Source organism: Mauremys mutica, chromosome 2 (assembly GCF_020497125.1).
Source record: "Mauremys mutica isolate MM-2020 ecotype Southern chromosome 2, ASM2049712v1, whole genome shotgun sequence".
Lineage (NCBI taxonomy): Eukaryota > Metazoa > Chordata > Testudines > Geoemydidae > Mauremys > Mauremys mutica.
The window spans coordinates 180,540,958-180,564,199 of NC_059073.1; the positions used below are offsets into that span (position 1 = coordinate 180,540,958).

At 40.8% G+C, this 23,242-nt stretch overlaps 1 protein-coding gene across 4 annotated transcripts in view; it reads right to left on the minus strand.

Annotated features, from left to right (window-relative positions):
• Positions 1-11,936: 11,936 nt before the first annotated feature.
• Positions 11,937-23,242, minus strand: part of CEP72 (centrosomal protein 72) — a 76,325-nt gene continuing 65,019 nt past the window's right edge. For 2 of the 4 annotated variants that reach the window (XM_045005876.1, XM_045005875.1), the window contains exons 12-14: positions 22,083-22,209; positions 16,378-16,489; positions 11,937-13,080 (exon numbers count right to left, since the gene is read on the minus strand). In XM_045005876.1, the coding sequence (XP_044861811.1) occupies positions 12,924-13,080; positions 16,378-16,489; positions 22,083-22,209 (396 nt within the window). In that variant the 3' untranslated portion in view covers positions 11,937-12,923. Of the gene's footprint in view, positions 13,081-16,377; positions 16,490-19,017; positions 19,131-22,082; positions 22,210-23,242 lie in introns of all 4 variants that reach the window. The other 2 variants (XR_006576993.1, XR_006576994.1) reach the window with 2 other exon arrangements.

The following is a 23,242-nucleotide window of genomic DNA, read 5'->3' on the forward strand; positions in this document are numbered from 1 at the left end:
CACGAGGGCCAGGCACAGTTGCAGCCCCTGCACTTGGAGAGCAGGGTGTGTGGAGGATAACAGTAATATGTGTAGGAGGCAGCAGGCTGCACCCCATTAAGCAGTGTAGTCGTAGGTGTGCTTCTATTGTACATCGTTACTCTAGGCTGGGTAAATGGCATGGTCCCTAGTCAGGATTTGTGTACATTGCAGGTTTTCTGCTTGTGATCTTTTTCCATGCATCTAAGTCCGTTCCATCTCACTGGGCATTCATGTCAGTCTGATTTGAAGCACCCAGTGCTTCTCAATTCACACACACACAAAAGTCACTGTACGAATCTTGTAGTCCTCATCTTTTTTTGTTTTCATTTGTAATTTGATTTTTGCATCCTTTGAAGCTCATAGTATTGAAACATGACAAGATACTTCAAATGTGATATGGCAAAGATCAAAATCTATATTTTAAACAAATCAAACACAATTAATTTAAAAATCAATTGCAGTCATGGGCATAGTTCGAGGGGACCAAGGGGCATTCTCTCCCCCCCCCCTCACCCCCTGTGCAAACTGCAAGCCTGGGGCAGGCACTGTGGGCCTGACTGGAGCTGCCCTCTTCCCCCCAAAATACAGAAGTCATAACTATGCCTAGGATTCCATTAACACTAAGGCAGGGCCCAGTCCTGCAAAGCCTTACATGTGCTTAACTTTCCACCCTGTGTGCAAAGTTAAGCACGTGCATTATTAGTCTTTGCAGGATCAAGACCCAAGAAATTAAAGTGCTGACTGGGGGAAACAAATGGACTTTTTAAAAGTGAAGTTACACAAAAATCAGATTTGATTCTTGCTATAGTGCTAGTTTAATAAATGATTTTGAGTACATGATGTGCTTTAATATTTAGTCAGTGTAGTTCTCCTACGCTTTAGGATTTCTTCCCTATAATCACATTTATATAAAGCAGTCAGTAATTAAGTTTTTGTCCTTTTATTTATGGCTATGGAAGCTGTAACAGTCTTACGATATCACATGCATTTAAAAGGGCAATTTTGCTTTAACAACTCTTCTGCATGAGCAATTACATGATGAATTGTAATCAAATATTTTTATGAGTCCAGATTAAGTAAATATTTTACACAGGGGAGACTGTCCAGGATAAAGCCACCAGATTTATATTTGCAGTTCACCAAAATTTCCTAGTAACTGTGTGGTTTCAGTAAGAGATTTATTGTTGGTTTTCTGTTTGGTATCTTTAAACTCAAAAGTCTCTTCAAAGTTCATAGTTTTCAGCAGTTTAGGGATTCCCATCAGAAGATATTTTTGGCTAAAGCATGGCACCAGTGCATTTCATTGACTCTATGTGGACAAGAAAACATGCTGGGGTTATAGAAGGCCTGAGTCCTGAATAAATATTTTGAACAATGCTTGGGTTTTTTTTCCTCCAGTAGCTCTATTAATTTTTTGTAATTTACAGCATCTGACACTTCATTTCATGCTTCAGATCTAGAAGTAATTTTCACTGACTTGGTTTGCAGTGCTGGTTGTACCTCCATATGTTTTTTCTAGAGACGCATTATCCTTCCCAAAACATCTTAAAACTAATCTGAAAATCAATTTTTATTTCTTTTAGGCTATTAACTGTTACAAAATAAAGTTTGATTCTTTGTGCCTCGGTGTGCAATGCCGTATTGCTAGCATAACCCTGCCTTATGGTGATGTATGTATGTACTTTCTGGGGGCATCTATCTGTGTCCTATTTGTAATCCTGAATAAGTGTTCTCTGCCCTCCATTGGCCAAGAACCATTTTGACCTCATAATAAGGAGAAAATGTAACATGTTGCATGCATTAGCACATGCCCGCCAAGCTATTAGTCTTCAGTGTGTGCCAAAGTAACCGCATCTTTTTGTACATTCTATTTGTAGTGCAAGCTATAAGGACTTTACTTACCATGCCAATTGCTCAGTAGTGAGTAATACTATACACAAGATTTGTACGTGTTTTGTAAGCAGGTGTGTATGTGTGTGTGTGTACCTACACTGTACATGTAACTAGTATTTGTGCCATACGGGTGCTGATCCAAAACGTAAAGCTCTTGGGGCCAAATCCTGGCCCTCCCACCAAACCGGCCCAGAGCTATGTGGCTTGGCCTGGTTCTGACACTGCAAAACCCTCTCCATACAACGGAGGACAGAAATCCCTGTCAGGGCAGCTCTATAGCTCCTCCACAGATGTCTGGCCTTGAGCTGTTGGCCCATAATTATTATTACACAAGCCCAAAAAGGAATATTCCAAATATGAGACATCAGTGCAGAGAGATCAAACTCACACTAAACTCATAATAAATGCTACAAGCCACATAATCAAACTGGTGCCTCAGCTGGACACCTAAATAAATCCCACATTGGCACTTGGCGCCCACATCCCATTGGAGCACCCAAATGTGTGAAAACAGTGCCTAGACTGTTTTCATATATTTATCCATAAAGCCAGCAAGAGACACTCTACTACCATCACAATCCCCACAGTCTACCACTTGCTAGATCCCCAAAGCAATGGCAATCTAAGAAAGAAGCTCTTGAGACTTTGACTTTCAAACTAGTGACGGGGCAGCGTCCGAAGGTTTGGATGTGCTGCAGACAGAACCTCCATTGCCCAAGAACTGATCATGACATCAGGAGCTGTAGGAATACTGCCAGGACAGCTATTTTTCATAGTTTTCCAGTATTTCCTCATCTATATTGATCTCTGAAGCCAGAGAGGTGGATTTCAAAACAAGGTAAAAAGTCTAATTTTAGTTGTTGTTAACCTTGGAAAAAAGGATTGGAATTAGTTTGGGTTTTGGATTAGCTCTTATTTCATTCAAATGACCTTCCTCTTTCCTGCTTATGTGGGTACGTGGATTTTTGCTATAACACAAAGCAATTTGATTAAAAATAAGGAAAATAGCCCTGAGTACATTTGCTGGATATTGACACGTATGGTATTACTGAAGTGTTCTAATGCCATTCTGAAATGGCTGTTATACTCTACCGTCTTTTCTCATGTACACAGATCTATTTGGGCAAGTGTAAACAGTATATAAACAAATGCCAAGATTATCCAAAGTTGGTGTCTAAAGTTAAGCTCCTAAATTCCTATTTAAGTATCCAAATAACTGGCCTGATCTTGAAAAGTGCTGATCATCCAGCACTCTCCACTGAAGTCGGTCACTCATCGGGTGATGAGTTAATTTTTGAAATATATGTATAAGCATCTGTTAACTTCCTGAATAACTGAAAAGTACATGGCACTTGATAGAAGCTGTTTCCATTGTACTGTTAATTTTTTCTAAATTATATGTTTTAAAGAGACCTGTCACTTAGTGGTTATTTCAGCCAGTGTGCTTAATAATGCATGCTCAAGATTCAATTACTTTTGATTTTTAGTGCCACGTGAATAAAGTTATGCTCAATTTAACTAAAAATACAGCCTTGAAAAAATATACTCACGTGCCTCACATAACTCTCCATTTTAATCAGGAGTTATTCTATTGATGGTTTAAAAAAATGAAAGGTGATCTACTTCCAGATGATGGTGCATTATTTCAGGTTCCAGTTTACAGTAGATGAATGTGTGTTGGTACTTACTCAAGTGCTATTTTAAACAAAGTAATTTTAAAAATGTGGAATAGTTCTGCATGGGCTCTGTTAAAGACAGTTGGTGTTAATGGAGCCATCAAATATAGCTTTTTATTTTTCTGTGGTAAATTATTCTTACTAACTATATACACACATTTTATAAAGGCCTTGTGTAAAAGCCTGGACACACACACAAGAACCTAAACCTGTTGACAAAGTACATTCACTAAGCAATGAATTACATGAAGTCACAATGTCAAAGACAACAACAAATTATAGCGTGTAACATGAGTGTTTTTTCTCTGTGCTGGATTCAGAATATATTAGCCTCAGCAGACAACTCCACTGGGAGGTTTTCCCCCATAATGCCAATAGTATAAGATGGTTTGTTTGTCTCGAAATGCTGCAGATTAAAGAAATGGCCAATAATGGGTATATAGGTTGAGATTTATCCTTACCAAGATTGAATCATGTCATAAATTTAAACAGCACCGGAAAAATATATATTTATACAGAAGAGTATTTTTTGAATTCAGTTTCTGGGTGTTTTTTATAATTCATTTTCAGCCATGGCCATTTATTTATGCATATTATCCTTTGCTCTTTAATTACATCTTTTATCTGTCTCATCCTGTTCCAATATATACAGCTGATTTGGCTTATATTGTCTTGGATCTACATATGTCTGGATGTGCTTACTGTCAGGACCTACCCACTGGTGTGGAAGGAGAATTGCTTTGGCTAGAGTAGTAGCCACAATCTGTGTCAGATAGTTGTTTGTTTGCAACATGGAGATGGGTCTTGTTCTTGTTTTCCTTGGAGCCGTGTACAGCCTGATAAATAGCTAAAACTAATCTGATCATTTCTTGTTCCTGTTTTGTTATGCCTTTCATCTTGGCCCAGAAAACCAGGAAGCTGCTGTGTACTTATGATTACCTTATACTCAATGTTTAGTATTGCAAACATTAACATTCATCTGTACTAGCATACTGTGGCCACTGTGAAATTTTCAACACTGTAAAAACCTAAGATCATTTAACCTTTTTTCTGACTAATTTATCACTGATTTTTTTTCCATGATTGCAAATGAACAATTTGAGTGTAGCATTTCTTAATTTTTTTCTGTAGTGGATAAACATACATTTAACCTCTTGGTGAAGGGAGCCAGGCATTTTTCATTGCAGAACACACCGGGTGGAATGCTGGCCCCATTGAAGTCCATGGCAAAAGTCCCATTGACTTCAATGGGGACAGGATTTCATCCACTGGCTTTAATAGCAGGAAAGATGGACCCACCAGTGTGCCAAGGGGTTAACAGTTATGACAGAGGTTATGGGGGAGCACATCAGTGATTCTCTGTTCCCATATCTTAGTTTCATTTCAACTACTATTCAATCTAACAAAAAAAAAAAAAGAAAGAAAGAAACTTGAAAGGGAGTCATATACTACTAGTCTGTACTAGGGTTTTTTTCAGGAAAAAGGAAACAAATATATATATATATATGCAATATATTTTTACACTGTTTAATAATGCTATAAAGTATTAAATATATCACTTTATCAGTGTGAATGTTAGTCATGACAATGTTATGGATGTTTAAACCTTTTAAAGTTGTCTTGTTGATTTCTAAAACCACATTAACCATGGACAAGCTACTTTGTCAAATAAACAACATTATTCCCGATGATTAGAGGAAAAGTTTGAGTATGGCAGTAGTCTGTTTAGCACTGTAAAAGCTTGGTTTGAAAACTTTTAGTAAAATTCATATTGTATACGCCATTGTTTCTTAGGAGTATAGCTTTTCATAATGTATGTTACTGCTACTGATTGTATAAAATTGTATCTTAAGTCGGTAAAGTGATCAATAAATCTGTTAATACATGTTAGCCTCTTGTTTTCATAAAGTAAATGATACTAACTATTAAACTGTCTGTTACAAGTCATTTTGTAATTTAGCTGTTAAGGTAATTGGCAATAAATGTATAAACTCCCGTTAAAAACACTTCACTGACTGACACCCCTCACTTCTAGCTTTGAAGGACACATTTCTGTCAAAATGGGGATCATTATTCTTATCTATTTAGCTTACTCGGGGCGATGTGAGGATTAGTGAATGATTGCAAAGTGCTGTGAAGATGAAAAGCGATGCTTAGCGTAACAGCTAAGCAATATTATGACACTAGGACTATATGATGAGAGTTCTAGAGTTCTGAAAATATAAAAATGAATACAAGTTCACTTTGAATAAAAGTTTGGATATTCACAGTACTTAAACTGGTCTCTGATCTCAAGCTCCTAGGCTGCTACTCTATTGTTGACAGGAAGTGTTGTGACAATAAATGCTTTACTCTAGGAAGAGCCGTCAATAAATATAATCCCTGCTCAAAAAGCAAACGCATTCTTTTCTTGAGGGAACACATGGACTTTGGAGAGAGGAACTGTCCTGCCTGTTGGATGATTGGGCAGATGTAACTATCAATGGTGCATTTGCTCGCCCTCGATGACCTTTTAACATAGTAAAACTAAATAATGTTGCAATCTTAAACAAAAAAAGTAGTCTGTGCTCAATAAGGTTTTTAACTTAATCACAGACCCTTTATCCATAAATATTCCTCAATGCCTAAAATAGTATTAATAATTAGCGGATATCACAATAATGTTGTAGAAGTGCTATGTTGGAAGCTGTACATGGTACTTTCCTACTAATTTCAATCTATGATTGAACATGTTCTAGTGCAACATACCACTGAATTGTCCCATACATACTAATGGAATGAATGTTATTTTTGCAATCACTTACTCACTAAACACATCTATGGAAATGTCTTTGGCTAAAACCTGGTAAGTAGAACTGAAAACCTCCGATGACCACCTTTTTCCGTAGAGGCCTCAGGCTGTACCCAACATGACTGCCTCAAAGAACTCTCTCATTTGTGAAGTTGTGATCCCTAAGCATGTATGGTAGGTCACCTGAACAGCAGAAATCAAATAAAACGTGACTTTTTGGAGGGTTTTTTTTGGGGGGGGGGGGAGTGAAAAGGTCAGATTTTTAACTAAAAATCTGCTAAAGAAAGGGTGTTTTACAGTCCACTATTCTAGTTTAGTGGGAACCTAGAAATTAAGGCTAGGGTTTTCAAAGGAGCCCAATTGAGCTGAGTGCCCAAATCCCACAATTTCAAGAGGATGGCTTGCACCTATTTCCTTTGGGCTCCTTTGACTGACACAATGAGCCTGGGATTTTCAGTGGCCCATTTCAAGAGGCTGTGTTTATGTATTTGTGTAATTCCATGTATGTATATAGGTGTATACTGTTAATTAAAATATGTAAAATTATCTAGGCCAGATTCTCTGTGCTCTAGCAGCTGTGGGCCGCGTCAGAGAGCTGGTTATGGCTCCATGGTTATCCTTCTGACTCCAGCCACATGTACATCCTGGAGCAAACCACACCTGCTAGCTCCAGTGCTCTAGGGGCCATATGCCAAAATCAGAGTCCCTCCCCTGCCCTCACCCTTGGTGTACCACTGCCAAGAGATTTGCATTGGAGTAGGATTGAGACTCTGACTCCTTAATTAGCCTGATACTGCAAAATCAACACAAGTTCATTATGGCAGCGGTTCTCAAACTTTATTGCACCATAACCCCCTTCTGACAACAAAAATTACTACCCGACTTCAAGATGGGGTGACCAAAGCCCGAGCCCTGCCGCCCTGGGGTGGGGGTGGGGGTGGGACCAAAGCTGAAGCCCAAGGACTTCTGCCCTGGCAGGGGGGTATGTAACCTTAGCTCTGGCTGGTGGGGCTCAGGCTTTGGCTTCAGCCCCAGGCAGCTGGGCTTGGGCCCTGGCCCTCAGCAAGTCTAACACCAGCCTTGGCAATGGGATCACAACCACTTTGGGGTCCTGACCCGCAGTTTGAGACCCCTCCGTTATGGCTTACCCAGCTGGCTGAGGTACAGAGTGAGATGTGTTCATGAGAATATAAGTCTCCGAGACGGAAGGCTCTAAAACTAGACAAACATCTTTTAAGTGGTTATGATAGTAACCACAGCCCCAATTCACATGTGTGCTTAACTTAGAGCATGTTCTTAAATCCATCCCTATTCAGCAAAGCGCTTAAGCATGTGCTTAAAGGCAACTGACCAGCAGGTTCCAGCTCTCAGGAGGGAGTGCTAGACAGAGGCTCTGTGCTTTGGGATCTGAGACACTGACGGGCCTCTAGGCGTTTAAAATACCTGGGACTCCAGAGGGTGGGTTCCTTCACAGCACATTGGGGGTTAGCCAGCAAAGGAAGCCTGCTTGGGCCTATGGCAAAAGCATTAAGCCAGCTGCTGCTCTCTTGTACAGCTTTACAAACACTATGACTTCAGTGGGATCGCACAGGCGGAACTGCGAATTTGGCCAGCACAGACTATTTCCCTCACAACATAAATATTTGTTTGACTCTGCTAATTAAATACTGATAAGGCAAAAGTGGTGTGTACTGTTTATGTATCCAAGGCAATGTGGTACTAGAGGATCACTTTTAGAAAAATGAGAATGTTTCAATGCTAAATGACCTTCATAAGTGGGGCATTTTTATATAGCACAAAGCAAATAAGCCCAAATGAAGTCCATGCTACCATTCCTGGTCGAAGGGCATTTGGGGCCAAAAATGCGCTTGTCCTATAATAAGCCATTGCTGTGTGTTATCTGAAAGCTGATTTAGCAAACTAGCTCCTTTGCTAGAGCCCACTCATCTTCTGCGCTCATCTGCTGGTTTATTTATAGTCAGCTTAGACTGCCTAGAACATGTGAGGTTGACACTGTTGGAGGAGTTGTATAGAGTCATTTAAACATTGGCTGGTGCTTAGAACACCTGCCTCTGTTGCCAGACAATGTTGCCCATTCAGTGAAAGCGTATGCTATAAATGTGCTTTGCGCTTCTGAGTTTCTGCATCCAAGAAAACATTAGGCATATAGCACATTTTTGGCTGTTTTTTCCACAATGTTTTCTAATTGCAAATACAAAAGTCATTCAACATCAAAGGATGCTGCAAGCACAAACAGAAGGTAAAGGTTTGTTACTGTAGCTGGAACACTTTGGGCAAATGTACCTTGCTCACCAGCTCTGCTGCAGCTTCTCGTTTGTCCATTTGCATAGCCCTGGTCTAGTTCCCCAACTCAGTCCATGGATTTAAGGAAGTACATAGATGAGATGGACAGGACCAATTCCCTTTCCTAAGCCATGAGATGATGGCAGAAAATAGTGCTTGGACTGGCTTAGATGCCGATTCTTATTTTTCTATTTGTTTTCATACCATTAAAACGTCTTTACTACATAGGTACCCTAAGTGATCGGCCCGTGGGTCTGAGGCCCTGAGTTCATGTAGCCCAGGTGTGAGCAGCCACAATGCAAAGCCATGCCCCAGTTACTCTGTCATCATCTGAAGAAGTGGGTATTCACCCACGAAAGCTCATGCTGCAAAACGTCTGTTAGTCTATAAGGTGCCACAGGATTCTTTGCTGGTTTTACAGATCCAGATTAACACGGCTACCCCTCTGATACTCTGTCATCAATGGTGCTGCACTTCTCCATTTGTCACTATAGCTTCTAGGGGCATAGTTCACAGTTCTTTGTGCTGCTGTAAGTTCTATGAGTCTTTCCTAGTGAATTATGGGTGAACTTGTTTGTCCTTCTGGGCAGATGGCAGGGAATTGTGGGAAGGAGGTGGAGGACTATCAGCGCTGAAGTGAGTCAGTTTGCATGCTCACAGCAAAGGTGGCTGGTTACCACCCAGAATGAAAGCAGCTGGGCCTGAATGCAAGCACCACTAAACTCGGGGGGGTTGGGGGGGGGGAGAGTGAGCTACAGGGGCAACATTTGACTAAAAACCTGAGTTACCTGTACTGGGAGGACATACCCTCAGCCGACAGGGGGAATTTCTAGGCATTGAGACTTCTTTTCTTCCCTAGTTTCTCTTTTGCTCCTCTTCACTTTGTTTTTGTGCTTTTCCTTTCCTCCCCACCCCCTTACTTATGGTAATTGAAATGACTTCTGTTTACCTCAATTTCTTATAGTCACCATCTTTTCCACCCCGCTAGAAACCCAAGTCCCTTTTCCCTTCTAACAGCAACAATCACTGGGAGCTTAGAAATAGGGTTTTTGGCTAATTTCTTGCAAATGTGTTTCCATCACTCTTACTGAGCTCTGTCCATTGTAAAAGTGTGCTCCTTGGCCTTACCGCCGACATTTAAGATGTAAATACTATGCTAATATTAAGGTGGAAATTTGCACCAGGAAAAAGTCATCTGCTGGTTTTACACTATGTGCACAATCTCTTAGTATTTACAATGTATTTCTACAGCACTATGCATTGTGGAGTATCACTAAAGACTATCATTTATATTTATGCTGTGCTGGTGTAGCTATGTCGCTCCCAGTATATTAGAGAGACAAGGTGAGTGAAGCACTATCTTTTATTGGTCTAACTTCTGTTGGTGAGAGAGACAAATCATTTACAGGAGTCACTCTTCAGCCACCACTGAAATGGATCTATGGGGGTGAAAGACAGCACGAAGCAACCCTACACATTAATTTAAAACAGGAAGTGAAGAATGCTGTAACCAATGATGATGCAGGGGAAATTGTCCTGCTAGACAGAATGGACAATGATTCAAATTGAGATTTAGCTAGGATGCTGGGGCTAACATTTCAACCCTTGCATACAGGCCCATGGTATCTATAGGAGAGTAAGCTGGCAGGATATTGGAAAGAAAGCTTCATTCACATTCGAGGCGCTCTTAATGCTATGCTAACACAGAGGTTCAGTACTAGCCAGGGGGAAAGAGCAACTTTCTGACTGACCAATAGCCTTTCTTGAAGCATGGGCATGTAGGTGACTTTTTTTTTTTTTTTAATTTTTTAAATTGAGGGGTAGGCGAGAACCTAGATTTAAAAAAGACAAACCAAAAACAGCAGTTTAATATCACTAATGAATAGGGTTGTACTAAGTTTGTCCAATTTTAATAAAATGAGATAAATGAGCTTCTGTTCAAAGCTCAGCATCTCATTCCTTTATTAACCCAATCCCACATTGTCTACAACCAGGCAGCATCATGGGAATTTGTTCTACAGCTTCTATCTAAAAAGGAACCAGACCCAATCCTGCTTATCACATTCAGACTAGCCAGGATTCCTGCCAGTCATGACCCAAGGACAGTCCACATGATGAGTATGATTAATGAGGGCTTAAGTTACCATGAACATGTAGGCGACTGCTAGGAGTACATGAGTATGATATTTTTGAGGTTTGTTTATGTATTAAGTTCATTGGAAAGATTCCAAAAAGGAAAAGCACATAGTGCTTCAAATGTTAAATATTAATAAAAAAGTACTGGGCCTGCTTATTACATAAGCATTATGTAAGAGATTGTAAATTATGGGAAGCCTCAAGTATAAGAGAATCCTTTTGACTAGTCCAACTACAAAAAAACCTTCGTTTTTTTAAGTTACTTATACACTTTTCCTATTGCTTAATTCAGGAACAGCTGTTAGTAAAAGTGACTTGTATTTACTGTATATCAGAACTGAGTAATTAGTATGAGATCAAATAATCTGAATTTCTTTTTATTAGAAAAAGATAGAGAAAAATATTCAAGAAAGTTATGAATCAGACTATATAGTAAAAATAGATTATACCTGATCCTGATTCTCTTCTGATTATATTGCAGAAGAGAGTAAGCTGCATCAGATATTAACTGCTAATTATTTTTTTAAAATCAGACAAGATTATTCATAGAATCATAGGGTTGGAAGAGCCCTCAGGAGGTCATCTAGTCCAACCCCCTGCTCAAAGCAGGACCAATCCCCAACTAAATCATCCCAGTCAGGGCTTTGTCAAGCCTGACCTTAAAAACCTCTAAGGAAGGAGATTCCACCACCTCCCTAGGTAATCCATTCCGGTGCTTCACCACCCTCCTAGCGAAATAGTGTTTCCTAATATCCAACCTAGACCTCCTGCACTCCAACTTGAGACCATTGCTCCTTGTTCTGTCATCTGCCACCACTGAGAACAGCCGAACTCCATCCTCTTTGGATTCCCCCCATCCCCAATCAGGTAGTTGAAGGCTGCTATCAAATCCCCCCTTACTCTTCTCTTTTGCAGACTAAACCCAGTTCTCTCAGCCTCTCTTCATAAGTCATGTGCTCCAGCCCCCTAATCATTTTCATTACCCTCCACTGGACTCACTCCAATTTGCCCACATCCTTCTTGTAGTGTAGGGCCCAAAACTGGACACAGTACTCCAGATGTGGCCTCACCAGTGCTGAATAGAGGGGAATAATCACTTCTCTCGATCTGCTGGCAATGCTCCTACTAATACAGCCCAATATGCCGTTGGCCTTCTTGGCAACAAGGGCACACTGCTGACTCATATCCAGCTTCTCATCCACTGTAATCCCCAGGTCCTTTTCTGCAGAATTCAATGCACATTTGACAGGGGAATTTTCTGCTGGCTAGAATCCACCCTCTTTGTGCTGCCTGAAAGACCAAAGAGGGCAGATCTCAGTAGAGAATGTGACTGGTAGGTGAAAGAGTACCAGAGTACAGCTCACACTCAGTAATGTTATGGTGAGTAAAATAAAAGCCTTAGACAATGATGGCTGTGTAGGGAAGATGTTTGATAGGAACTTTAGTTATTCCATTACAAATAACACTATCAATCACACACAGGCCAAAGGACTATCACAGATACATTCTCCATAAAGTTTCACCTCTTGTTACAGGGTCTCACACACAGTGGAATTGAAAGAGCAAGCAGTGAATATTTTCTATTTCCCTAAAAAGTTTCCCTTCTCAACCATGTTTAATGTTACATTTGATAATATGGACAGCAGTACCCAGTGCATAAGTACAGATCAGTGCTATAATTCAACTTACGTTATACTACATTTATATATAAAAATATGAGCTATGTCCTTGTGAACTAACTCGGCCATTGGCACTTATGGTCCTGATTTCAAAATAATAGTTCTAATTTGAACTCACATTTAGCTTTAGGTAGCCCTGAGTTCTGGACTGAAAGCGCTCAACCATATTATCAAATTTCTGAGTGGGTTTAAATTGCCATCATGCACATCCATGTTTCTGTAAAAAAGAAAGAAGATTTGTTCTGGAGAAGTCTCTGCTGAACAATTTATATGCACAAAGACAGAAAAAACAATTTTGAATAAATAAAAGGTATCAAAGACATCAACTCATGGTGCAGTTGTAAATCTTTGCTCACACAGTCAGATAAACTCAAGGGTGTCCCCTCTTATAAATCATTTACAACAAACTTCCTTGGATTGTCACTAACACCTGCTGTTGTCCATGTTGCTAGGAGGATGTTTATCCATTGTTTTTTTTAACTGATTGTAACTCCAGTGTAGCTGCTCAACTTCAGTCCTGTGCCGTGTACGTGTCTCTGCTAATTCTTGCAGGAGATGCTCATTGGTAGAAACCAAAGTTCTGCAATAAACAATCCAAACATCTAACTGTGCTTATTATTTCAACCATTTTCTAAAGTCTTTTTACTTCCTTTCACATTTCTATTGGGTACTACTATTTCTTTGTAATTCTACTATGGAATAAACTATTGTGAGCTATTTTTTTCACTTTGAATGTATAAAAGGAGAGAGAGATTTTTAGGAATAATTTATGACCAAGTAAACATTCCTTAGTGGAAATATTTGTATCAATAATACATTTCAAATAGAAGTGCTCTCCATATGAACAAATTTGCCTTCATTGGACCAAATCCTCAGCTGACGTAAAATAGTATTTTACATTACTGAAATAATTACTGAAATAATTCAGGATTACTGAAGTTCTGGCCAACTATTTTTTAGCCACTGAAACAACTATAAAATAAGCTGTTGTGTTAATTTTGAAATCCTCATAACTGCCAAGATATAAACATAAATGTACTACGTTACCTTATTATGGTAACCTTCCCCACTCAGAGGACAGCCCAGACTCTCTCCCCATATGTTTATGACACAGATGGGCAAGACCAAGGATGCTTTTGTTTTTCCAAATCCAAAATTAGGATTTATCAGATCCACATTCCATTTTATCTGAAGCTGAAGATTTCCCCCCTAGTTTTGTCCCATCTCCAGATCATGTTGAAAGAACATTATACAAAGCAATCTTTCAGATATATAATGACATTGACTCTAAGAACAAGTGTCAAAAATTCTAAGTCATACGAAAACAAAGTTTATAAGGGGAACTTTTTCTAGCATATATGCCCCATGGCCATCTCAAAATAAGGCCCAAATCTCATCTCCCCAGAACAGAGAGAGCGCAACTTACTAAAGCACAAAAACACAACAAAAAGGGGCTGGGGTCATGCCCCTTCTATCCTCTCACCAGATGAGTCATTCTATAACTAGCCAGAAACATTAATTTCTTATTAGTAGATCACATCTCATGTATTACAAGTTTATAATATAAAACTGTTTACTACATTACAGATCCTAAAAAGGTGACCATTTGGCGGCCAAGAGAACTTGTTTCAGGTGTTTTATACTGGGGACAAAGATCAGTCCCAGAAAATGCCAGAATCGGCTCCTAGCCAGAGTTTCACCATCAGCCCCTGGAATCCATAGCCCATCCTCCACAAACAGAGTGGATAGGTATATTTTCTTTAGTACTGACTTGACTTAATCACAATTCTGGGAGCGGATGTTTTTTAGCCTAGCGCACCAGGACATTCTGACTCCAGCAAGTTGTCATTAACAGGGAGGCTCTATGGGCTGCTGAAGAAGATTCAAATCCTTTGTGAGGGATGCTACAGCTGCATCAACCTCGTAGAGAGAATCTGTAGCTTCTGTAGAATAGCAGGGCCTGCTTAAAATGAATTGTTTCTATGAGACCCTGTGGGATTTTTGCCACAGTATCTGCCACTGGTTTAAATCAGCCCACATTGATCAATGGCTGAAAGTGATTACCATTGGACAGAAGGCCTTCATTACACCGAAATAAATTGGTTGTTTCAAGTTCATCTCCTCAAATAGCATGTAACTACATCACAAAAAAACACATAGTACTCAACCCCTCCTTGATGACTGTCTTGGCAGAGAGGGCAATGTTTAAATGGGCCTGGAGACTAAGAGATTTTCTGCTCCTAAGAGATGATCCCACCAGAATATGGCTGAAACTTATTTATTCAATTCATAAAATCAGCCATCTAATCCCCAGGGCACTGTACTAACATAAAACATTAGTAGGCCAGTGTGTGTGGCACTCGGCACTGCCACTACCTCTGCTGCTATCTCTTCTGGGGATAAACAGCGTCCTTCAGATTCTAGTTCTCCCAATTTGACAGAGCACCACTAGTCACTTAATTAAAATAAAATAATTCATTACACTTTACAGTCCTTCCATTCAAACACTAATAAAATAGACAGCAATATTTATATCCTCATAAAACATGTCTACAGTCTCCCGTGTACACAACCTCTCCAGTGAGTCAGCCCAAGTCAGGGGTCTCCTTTCAGCAGTGAAACTGGAGGCTGCTCAAGCTGTTGCTTAGCAACCCATCTGCTCTGACCTGTCTTCCTCTGGCTGCCCAGCTATTTTCCTCCAGTGGGAGGGCCAGCCTCAGTTTCTCCCTCTCAGCTAGTGTCTTTAAACAAAAATGTAGGATTTTCCCCGAGAGGTATGTATGCAGAGCACTAACATTCCATCTCAATTTATACAGAACCTAGAAGGAAATCCATCACCCTTTTTTTTTCCTTCTGCGCAAAATGTATGAGATCTCACACATTCACACCTCACTGGCAAAATGGATGTAGTGCTACGTCAGAGAGGGACACAAGGCCTCCAACCAACTAATCCCAGGGGGTATCACAGCACACCGTACCAGTTTCAATATCACCAGATGGCTAAAGGAACAAGTAGAGAATGCACTTGCATTCCCAGAAGAAATCTGAAAAGCAGCAATGTAGTCATCCCTGTGTACTTTTATAAAACATTACAAGATAGACTTCAATCCCCTCCCAGAGAGCCCTCCTCTGGTAGAAGCATACTTCAGGCAGTGGTCCTTATATAGGCCCAGGTCCCGCTTTCCATAGGGGGTAGGAATTCTACATTTTTGGGGCTAACTTCATTAACTGACTTTCTCCAGTTTTATACTAGTGTAACAGTGTTAATTCAGACCCCCTCTCCCCCCACACCCATCTCAATTTGTTGCTGCTTGTTACTTCTCAAAATTATGCACTAATGGAGATGTCATGAAGCGGAATGGAAAATTTGTATCTGATCGTTTTCCTTCTGTAATTAACATTTTAATTCATCCAACCCACCCTCCTCCAGGATATTCAAATTTCAACCGAGTATAAATCTACACAGTTTAAAATCTGAAAAAACAAATGAAATACTTAGAATGTTACTGTTGATTTAGTTTTATAGTTTGTCAATTTAAGAGGTAGCGAGCTGGCTGAGCAGACTAGTTGCTAAGCAGCATCTTCTGCTGCCTCCACAGAACCTAGAAACAACTCAGTACTCTGGACTAAAAAATGTACTATGGAGCAGGAAGGAAATCATCAAGTAAATTTTCCATTGTTGTTCATTAAATACTGAGACAAAAAGGCCTAGTATGTTTACATTTTAAATGAATTGAGCATCTTCCATTCATAGTAAACATTTAACTGAGAAGCTCTGGTACTTTGAAATTTTAAATTCATTCTGTCTTAAAGTATTCAATATACCAAGGGTTTCTTATTTAGTTTCTTTTATTTCTGACCAGGATCTTCAATATACCTGTGACTTTCCTGCAACATCTCTGTGAGCTCCTGAATCTGATCATAGTGCTGAAGACGCTGTTTCAAGTTGATGTTTTCACTTCTTAACTGTTGATTCTCGTTTTGCAGATCTAAAATTCAAAAGGGACAAAAATATCTTAAGGAGGTTATATCTCTTGCTGAAAATTCAACCTAACCTCAGAGGGGTAAATATTGTACAGTAGCATAAAATAAGACTGAATATACATCCCTTGGATGAGACCTACAGTTAAGAGCCTGACCTTTTGTGCCAGCTAAAGATCCCAAAATATTCTTCATGAGCCTGAAGTGAAGTCAATGACAGGCTTTCCATCAATTTCAGTGCACTTGGGTTGATCTCCAAAATTAAGGGCATTAAATCCAGTGCCCTGGCTAAATTTCAACGTACATTTTAACTATAAACCTCCCCTTGCAGTTTCCATCTGGCTGGCCCCTGTGAATGAAGCAGGTCCAGCTCCCTTGTGCCAGAGCAAGTGTTCCAATTTTGCCAGTTAGGAGGGTGAGACAGCACCTGTGGGCTATAAAGGATCAGAGAGAGAGAGCGCGCGCTGGTGAATCAGAACCTGTCAAGATGAGGGCGGGTGAGGGTTGTCTGGCAGTGAAGAAGGCAGGTAAGCTGCTGCAGACTATACATTTGGGGGTGGAAGAAGGCTGAAGGCCAGAACAGTGAGAGGGATTTGCTGGGTCGTGGATGGGGGGATGAGGAGAAGGAGAAGAATAAGCAGAAGCAACCTGCTGGCTCCAAGCCAGAGAGCTGGAGCCAAGGGCTAGAGAAGGTTGAAGGCAGGGAAGCAGATTACCTGCTGACATCTCCAGACTTGCAGAGCTGGACCCAGAGGAAAATGAGTAACTCAACCAGAGGTTAGGGGTCTATTACAGGAGTGGGTGGGTGAGGTTCTGTGGCCTGCAATGTATAGACGGTAAGACTAGATCATTGGGATTGTGTGAGGGATGCTCCCTGGCAAGGAAGCTCCCAGCAGAGAGGCTGTGGGCATTCCCCCAGCTCTCCCTAGCAGGCACTCCAGTTGAAAGAGTTGGGGAACTGTCCTGGTGTAAGGTCAGGAGAGGATGGCACTGGAGAGCTGGGACATAGTGAGGGATGCTGGACCGGTATGTTTCATGTACTGTTCTGACTATGGTGGGGAAATACGGACTTTGGCTGTGGGACATTTGTTATAATTCGTGTTTGTGGGACTTTGGGAATAAGTGACCCCACAAGGGCTAATTATTACACTTGGGATGATGCACTGAACTATTTCTGGGGAGTCTGAAGAAAGGAAACTTAGGCAGTTGCACCTGTCATGCTGTGTCCTGCAGCAGGACAGCTCTCAGGTGGGACTGCCCTATGACACCATTGTAAGTTGTATTTTCACCTGCTGTTTTAAACTGTTTATAGTAGTTTGTTAAGTTTGTAAAGTGCTTTGGGATCTTCCAGGCTGAAAGGTGCTATATGAATATAAAAGAGTATTCTGAACTTCAGACACATTTTTATTTCCCTAAGCCTAAAGTAATGCCTTCTGGTTAGCACCCCAAAATCTTCAGCCTCCAAAATGCCAATACAATGCATTATATTGGTGGGAGGACGGAAAGAGAATTGGGAAACCTTATTTTTATAGTTTTAGAGCTAGCAATGATGAGCCTAATTTACTACAGATCCCCCTTCTTTACAGATAAGGTGAATGCTGGCAGTGGCCACTCCATAGTTAGCTTGGAAGCTAGCCTAACTCACTCCTGCCTCCCAAAATAAACTAATCTTTCTGTGATTCTGAAGAGTTATACGGCACAGGGGAACCGTTTGGATCTCCCAAATGTTGACTTTCAGACTTCTGTGGATGTGTGTGTGAGTGAAAGTACAATTTTTCTAAAGAAGGTGTAATTTTGGTGAGTGCTTTTTAGCTGGACTCCACTGTTTAGCTCTCAAGGTCCCTTCCAGCCCTACACATCTATGATTCTCTGACATTTGCTTTCAGATTTCATTTTTTTCCCCCCAAACTGAGTGGGGCTCTGTTTTTTGGAGGTGGGTGTTCAAATAAATTATGTTTCCTACTCTTCGGTACTGAAGTAATTAACAAGTAAAAGTATCTAGATGAAAAAAGCGTGAGAAATGTATTGAAGACTACGAAGGCTCAATAAGGCACCAAATCATTTTAAAAAGGGACTCTGTCAATCCTTTTTAGACCCAAAATGCAGATACCATAAAAATTTAAAGGGACAATTTAAAACGTTTGTTATTTAATAAATTACCATTGGTGTGTGCAATACAATCACCTGTAATAAATGCCCTCAGTATTAAACCGAGCAAAGGAAAATTTCCTAACAGTGAGTTCTAAATGGTGGAAATTGCATCATGTACAAAGTACGGTGAAAAACACTGGTGAATGTTACTGTAGTGAACAATGCTGCATTGACCAGGAAGGATGGACTGGATGATCTAACAGGCCTTTTTCACCAGTTATTTCTCTGAGTTTATATATGCCTCTTCCTGATGGTATGCAGCTATCGTTGTCCTATATATGAGAATGTTTGTTTGCCTGAAGAGATGCTGATATTTGCTAATTGGCTGGTTCCTGAAAAAGTAAACGAGAGTATTCATTCAAATAAAAACAGTAAGCTTACTTACCTGGCATCTGCAATCCTCTTCCATCATTTTTTATGAACATTTGTCCAAAGAAATTATGATTTTAATGTTCACAGAAAGGAAAAAGGTCATTCTTCTGCAAATGTGAATTTGCGCTGAAAGCGCAAGAAGGAAGTGTGAAATTGAGTGACAGGTATTATACTGGCTTTAGTGCTTTCAAGAAGGACAGAATTCATCAATTATCAGAGGGGTAGCCGTGTTAGTCTGGATCTGTAAAAGCAGCAAAGAATCCTGTGGCACCTTATAGACTAACTAGCTGTTTTCTTGCATCCGACAAAGTGGGTATTCACCCACGAAAGCTCATGCTTCAAAACGTCTGTTAGTCTATAAGGTGCCACAGGATTCTTTGCTGCTTTTACAGAATTCATCAATGTGACAGTGGAGCAGACTCAGGCCAGGTCTACGCAATAAACTTACATTGGTATAACAGTTGCTCAGAAGCGTGAAAAATCCATGCCCCTGAGTGACGCAGTTATAGAATCATAGAATATCAGGGTTGGAAGGGACCTCAGGAGGTCATCTAGTCCAACTCCCTGCTCAAAGCAGGACCAATTCCCAACTAAATCATCCCAGCCAAGGCTTTGTCAAGCCTGACCTTAAAAACCTCTAAGGAAGGAGATTCCACCACCTGCCTAGGTAATCCATTCCGGTGCTTCACCACCCTCCTAGTGAAAAAGTGTTTCCTAATATCCAACCTAGACCTTCCCCACTGCAACTTGAGACCATTACTCCTTGTTCTGTCATCTGGTATAACTGAGAACAGCCTAGATCCATCCTCTTTGGAACCCCCTTTCAGGTAGTTGAAAACAGCTATCAAATCCCCCCTCATTCTTCTCTTCTGCAGACTAAATAATCCCAGTTCCCTCAGCCTCTCCTCATAAATCACGCGCTCCAGCCCCCTAATCATTTTTGTTGCCCTCCGCTGGACTCTTTCTAAATTTTTCCACATACTTCTTGTAGTGTGGGGCCCAAAACTGGACACAGTACTCCAGATAAGGCCTCACCAATATCGAATAGGGGGGAATGATCATGTCCCTCGATCTGCTGGCAACACTTATACAGCTCGAAATGCCGTTAGCCTTCTTGGCAACAAGGGCACACTGTTGACTTGCATCCAGATTATCGTCCACTATAACCCCTAGGTCCTTTTCTGCAGAACTGCTGCCTAGCCACTCGGTCCCTAGTCTGTAGCAGTGCATGGGATTCTTCCATCCTCAGTGCAGGATTCTGCACTTGTCCTTGTTGAATCTCATCAGATTTCTTTTGGCCCAATCCTCTAATTTGTCTAGGTCCCTCTGTATCCTATCCATACCCTCCAGCATATCTACCACTCCTCCCAGTTTAGTGTCATCTGCAAACTTGCTGAGGGTGCAGTCCATGCCATCCTCCAGATCATTAACCTCTGACCTAACACGAGTGTAGATAGAGTGTTGATGGGAGGGCCTCTCCCATGGACATAGCTACCACCTCTTGTGGAGGTGGATTAATCCCACCAAATAGGAAAAGCGCCCCCATCGGCATATTAGCATCTTCACTGAAGGACTGCTGCAGCATTTTAAGTGTAGACCTCCAGTTATTAGTGCGTTCATACCTGATTGGATGGGTTCCTTGGCTTCCCAGGGACCAGTGGGGAGAAATGGTCATAGAAAGCATAAATAGTAATCCCTGTATAACTGGTGATCTTTATCCCTTATCCCAGATTCTGGGCACTTTAATGTGTTGACACTAGACTGATGTCACTAGCATGTCAGACCTTGTTACTTGGCACGCCTCATTGTTGCCCTGATACTTACTCATGAGGAAGCGGGGGAGTGGAGTTTGAGTGGATGAAGTACATCTTTTGTTTGAGCATACTGGAACTTTATTGATAGGGCCACAAGAGGGAATCATGTCACCAGGTTAATAGTATGATCCACATCTTAACGCTAATAGACTTATTAATAAGGTTGCAGTCAGACTTTAATCCATACTTATGTGCCGTGTGTCCTTATTCTATTCTGGTTGGTACTAAGCAAATTTAGAATCTATGCTGGATGTGCAAACACACACTAAACAAGTACGCATTAAGAGAAAATTTGTCCACTTTAAATGTGGTTTGGCTGAGAAATTGTTGATTATATCTTTAAAACAGTGAGCTACATCCTCCGCTCTGCTGTGGCCCCTCTCTTTGAATCTCTCCACTGGCTTCCCCTTCTCTGTCCCATCAAACATAAGCTGCTTGTGTTCACTTTCAACGCCCTTCACAAATCAACTACCACGTTACCTATTGTTCGTTGTCAATCTGTTCATGCTTGCCTCCGGTCAGCCCATGATGCCAGTCTCCACTGCCCACTTGTTAAATTTTCAAACAAGCACCTTTGTGCCTTTTACCACGCTGCCCCACATGCTTGGGAGGGACTCACTGTAAACAGGCACAAAGCTACCTAATTAGCTACCTTCAAATACCCCCTTTGCTGTGATGCCTACAAAAAACCTGACAACAGGTAGGCTGCTGGTGTGTGGACAGACCAATGACTATTATGCTGGCCTATGTGGTCTCATTGTTTCCTTGTACTCCTGTCTATATTCATCTATTGTCTCTGACTTAGTTTGTAAGACCTTTGGGGCAGGGACTGTCTTTTTCTTTGCTGTTTGTACGACCTGTATCATAATGGGGTCTTGGTCTATAAAGAGTTAATACAAATAATAATTGCCATGGAAGTACTTGTGGAATGAGATACTACTTGGTGTGAGTAAAGGCATCATGATCTGGCCATAATATACAAATTAAACCTGAAGACAGAACACAGATATGGGTTAGGGGGAGGGATAGCTCAGTGGTTTGAGCATTGGCCTGCTAAACCCAGGGTTGTGAGTTCAATCCTTAAGGGGGCCACTTAGGGATCTGGGGCAAAGATTGGTCCTGCTAGTGAAGGCAGGGGGCTGGACTCGATGACCTTTCAAGGTCCCTTCCAGTTCTAGGAGATTGGTATATCTCCAATTATTACCTTTTACCTTTATTACCTCTGACACAACAATTATTAAAACAAGTGTTTTTAAAAACTCACCAGTAAGTTGCAAATGTAATGAACTAGAACTGTCTGCATTTTTGACATTCTGTTCCACATTTAACAGATGAGCTTTTAAGTTAGTGTTCTCTTCCAACAACTGGTCTAAACGTTGCTTCAAGATATCCTAGTGACATTTAAAAAATTAAGAAAAACAGAACAAACCTTAAAAAGGAAATTGATAACAACTGAACATCTTCCCAGTAAATTATTCTTTTAAAGTCTAAACATGATTTTGTAACACAGTAAATCATAAAGCAATCATCACTGAAAATGAAAAAGGCAAGACCTGGTATTCCTGATTTATTTTGTTTTCTGTGACTTGGTTCCAAGGAAAACAAACATTACAGCAGTCATTGAATCACACTAGTCCAGAACTTGGGAAAACCTGGTATTCCCCTGGATGGATTCCCAGGGGAATGATCTCGACAGGGACCCAGATTCATAGCCTTTATGGTAACTGAGCTGCTGACTGTCCATAGCAAGAGGGATTTTCCAGAGGGTGTGGGTGCATATAGTCAGAATGGTAACTACATTCTTCATGGGTCCATGGCTCACAGTGCTGTGATGTGAACTTATTTCACAGAGTAATTGTAACTGGCCATTACTGCCTCAAAATGGCAGTCTCACAGCCAAGCAGAAGAGACAACTTTTTGCCAAACTTATCCATCTTCCTAGATTCCTTGTCAGATGAAGTTGTTTTGGATTGCTCAGCAACAGCTGAAGCTGCTGAAGATCAAGGACTGGATTAAGTCCAAAAAAAAACCCCATAGTGCTATTCACTCACATGGTATAATTAATCTGGCTTCTTGGCCATAACAAACTCCATAGCAGAGAATTGCTTGTGTTCTTTCATTTTGCTCTCAGGCACTGAGGACGAAGGTACAGATTGGTACAGGGTTCCCATATTCCAGGAAAGGAACGACTCACAAATAGGGAAGGAAGGTAGTATCCTGGACAGGCCTACAGTGCCAAGTAAAGTCATGACAGAATAATCCTGGTTGGATACAGATCACATAGGAGGCTGTGATGGGACACACTGGCAAGTAGATTAATGAGGGCCTGTGGAGCCATTTAGCCCCATCCAGCTACACCTGCAGTAGATGTCGGGTGTGAAGTGGAGTTAAATCAAATTCTAGCTCTGTTCCTGCTTCTCTCTC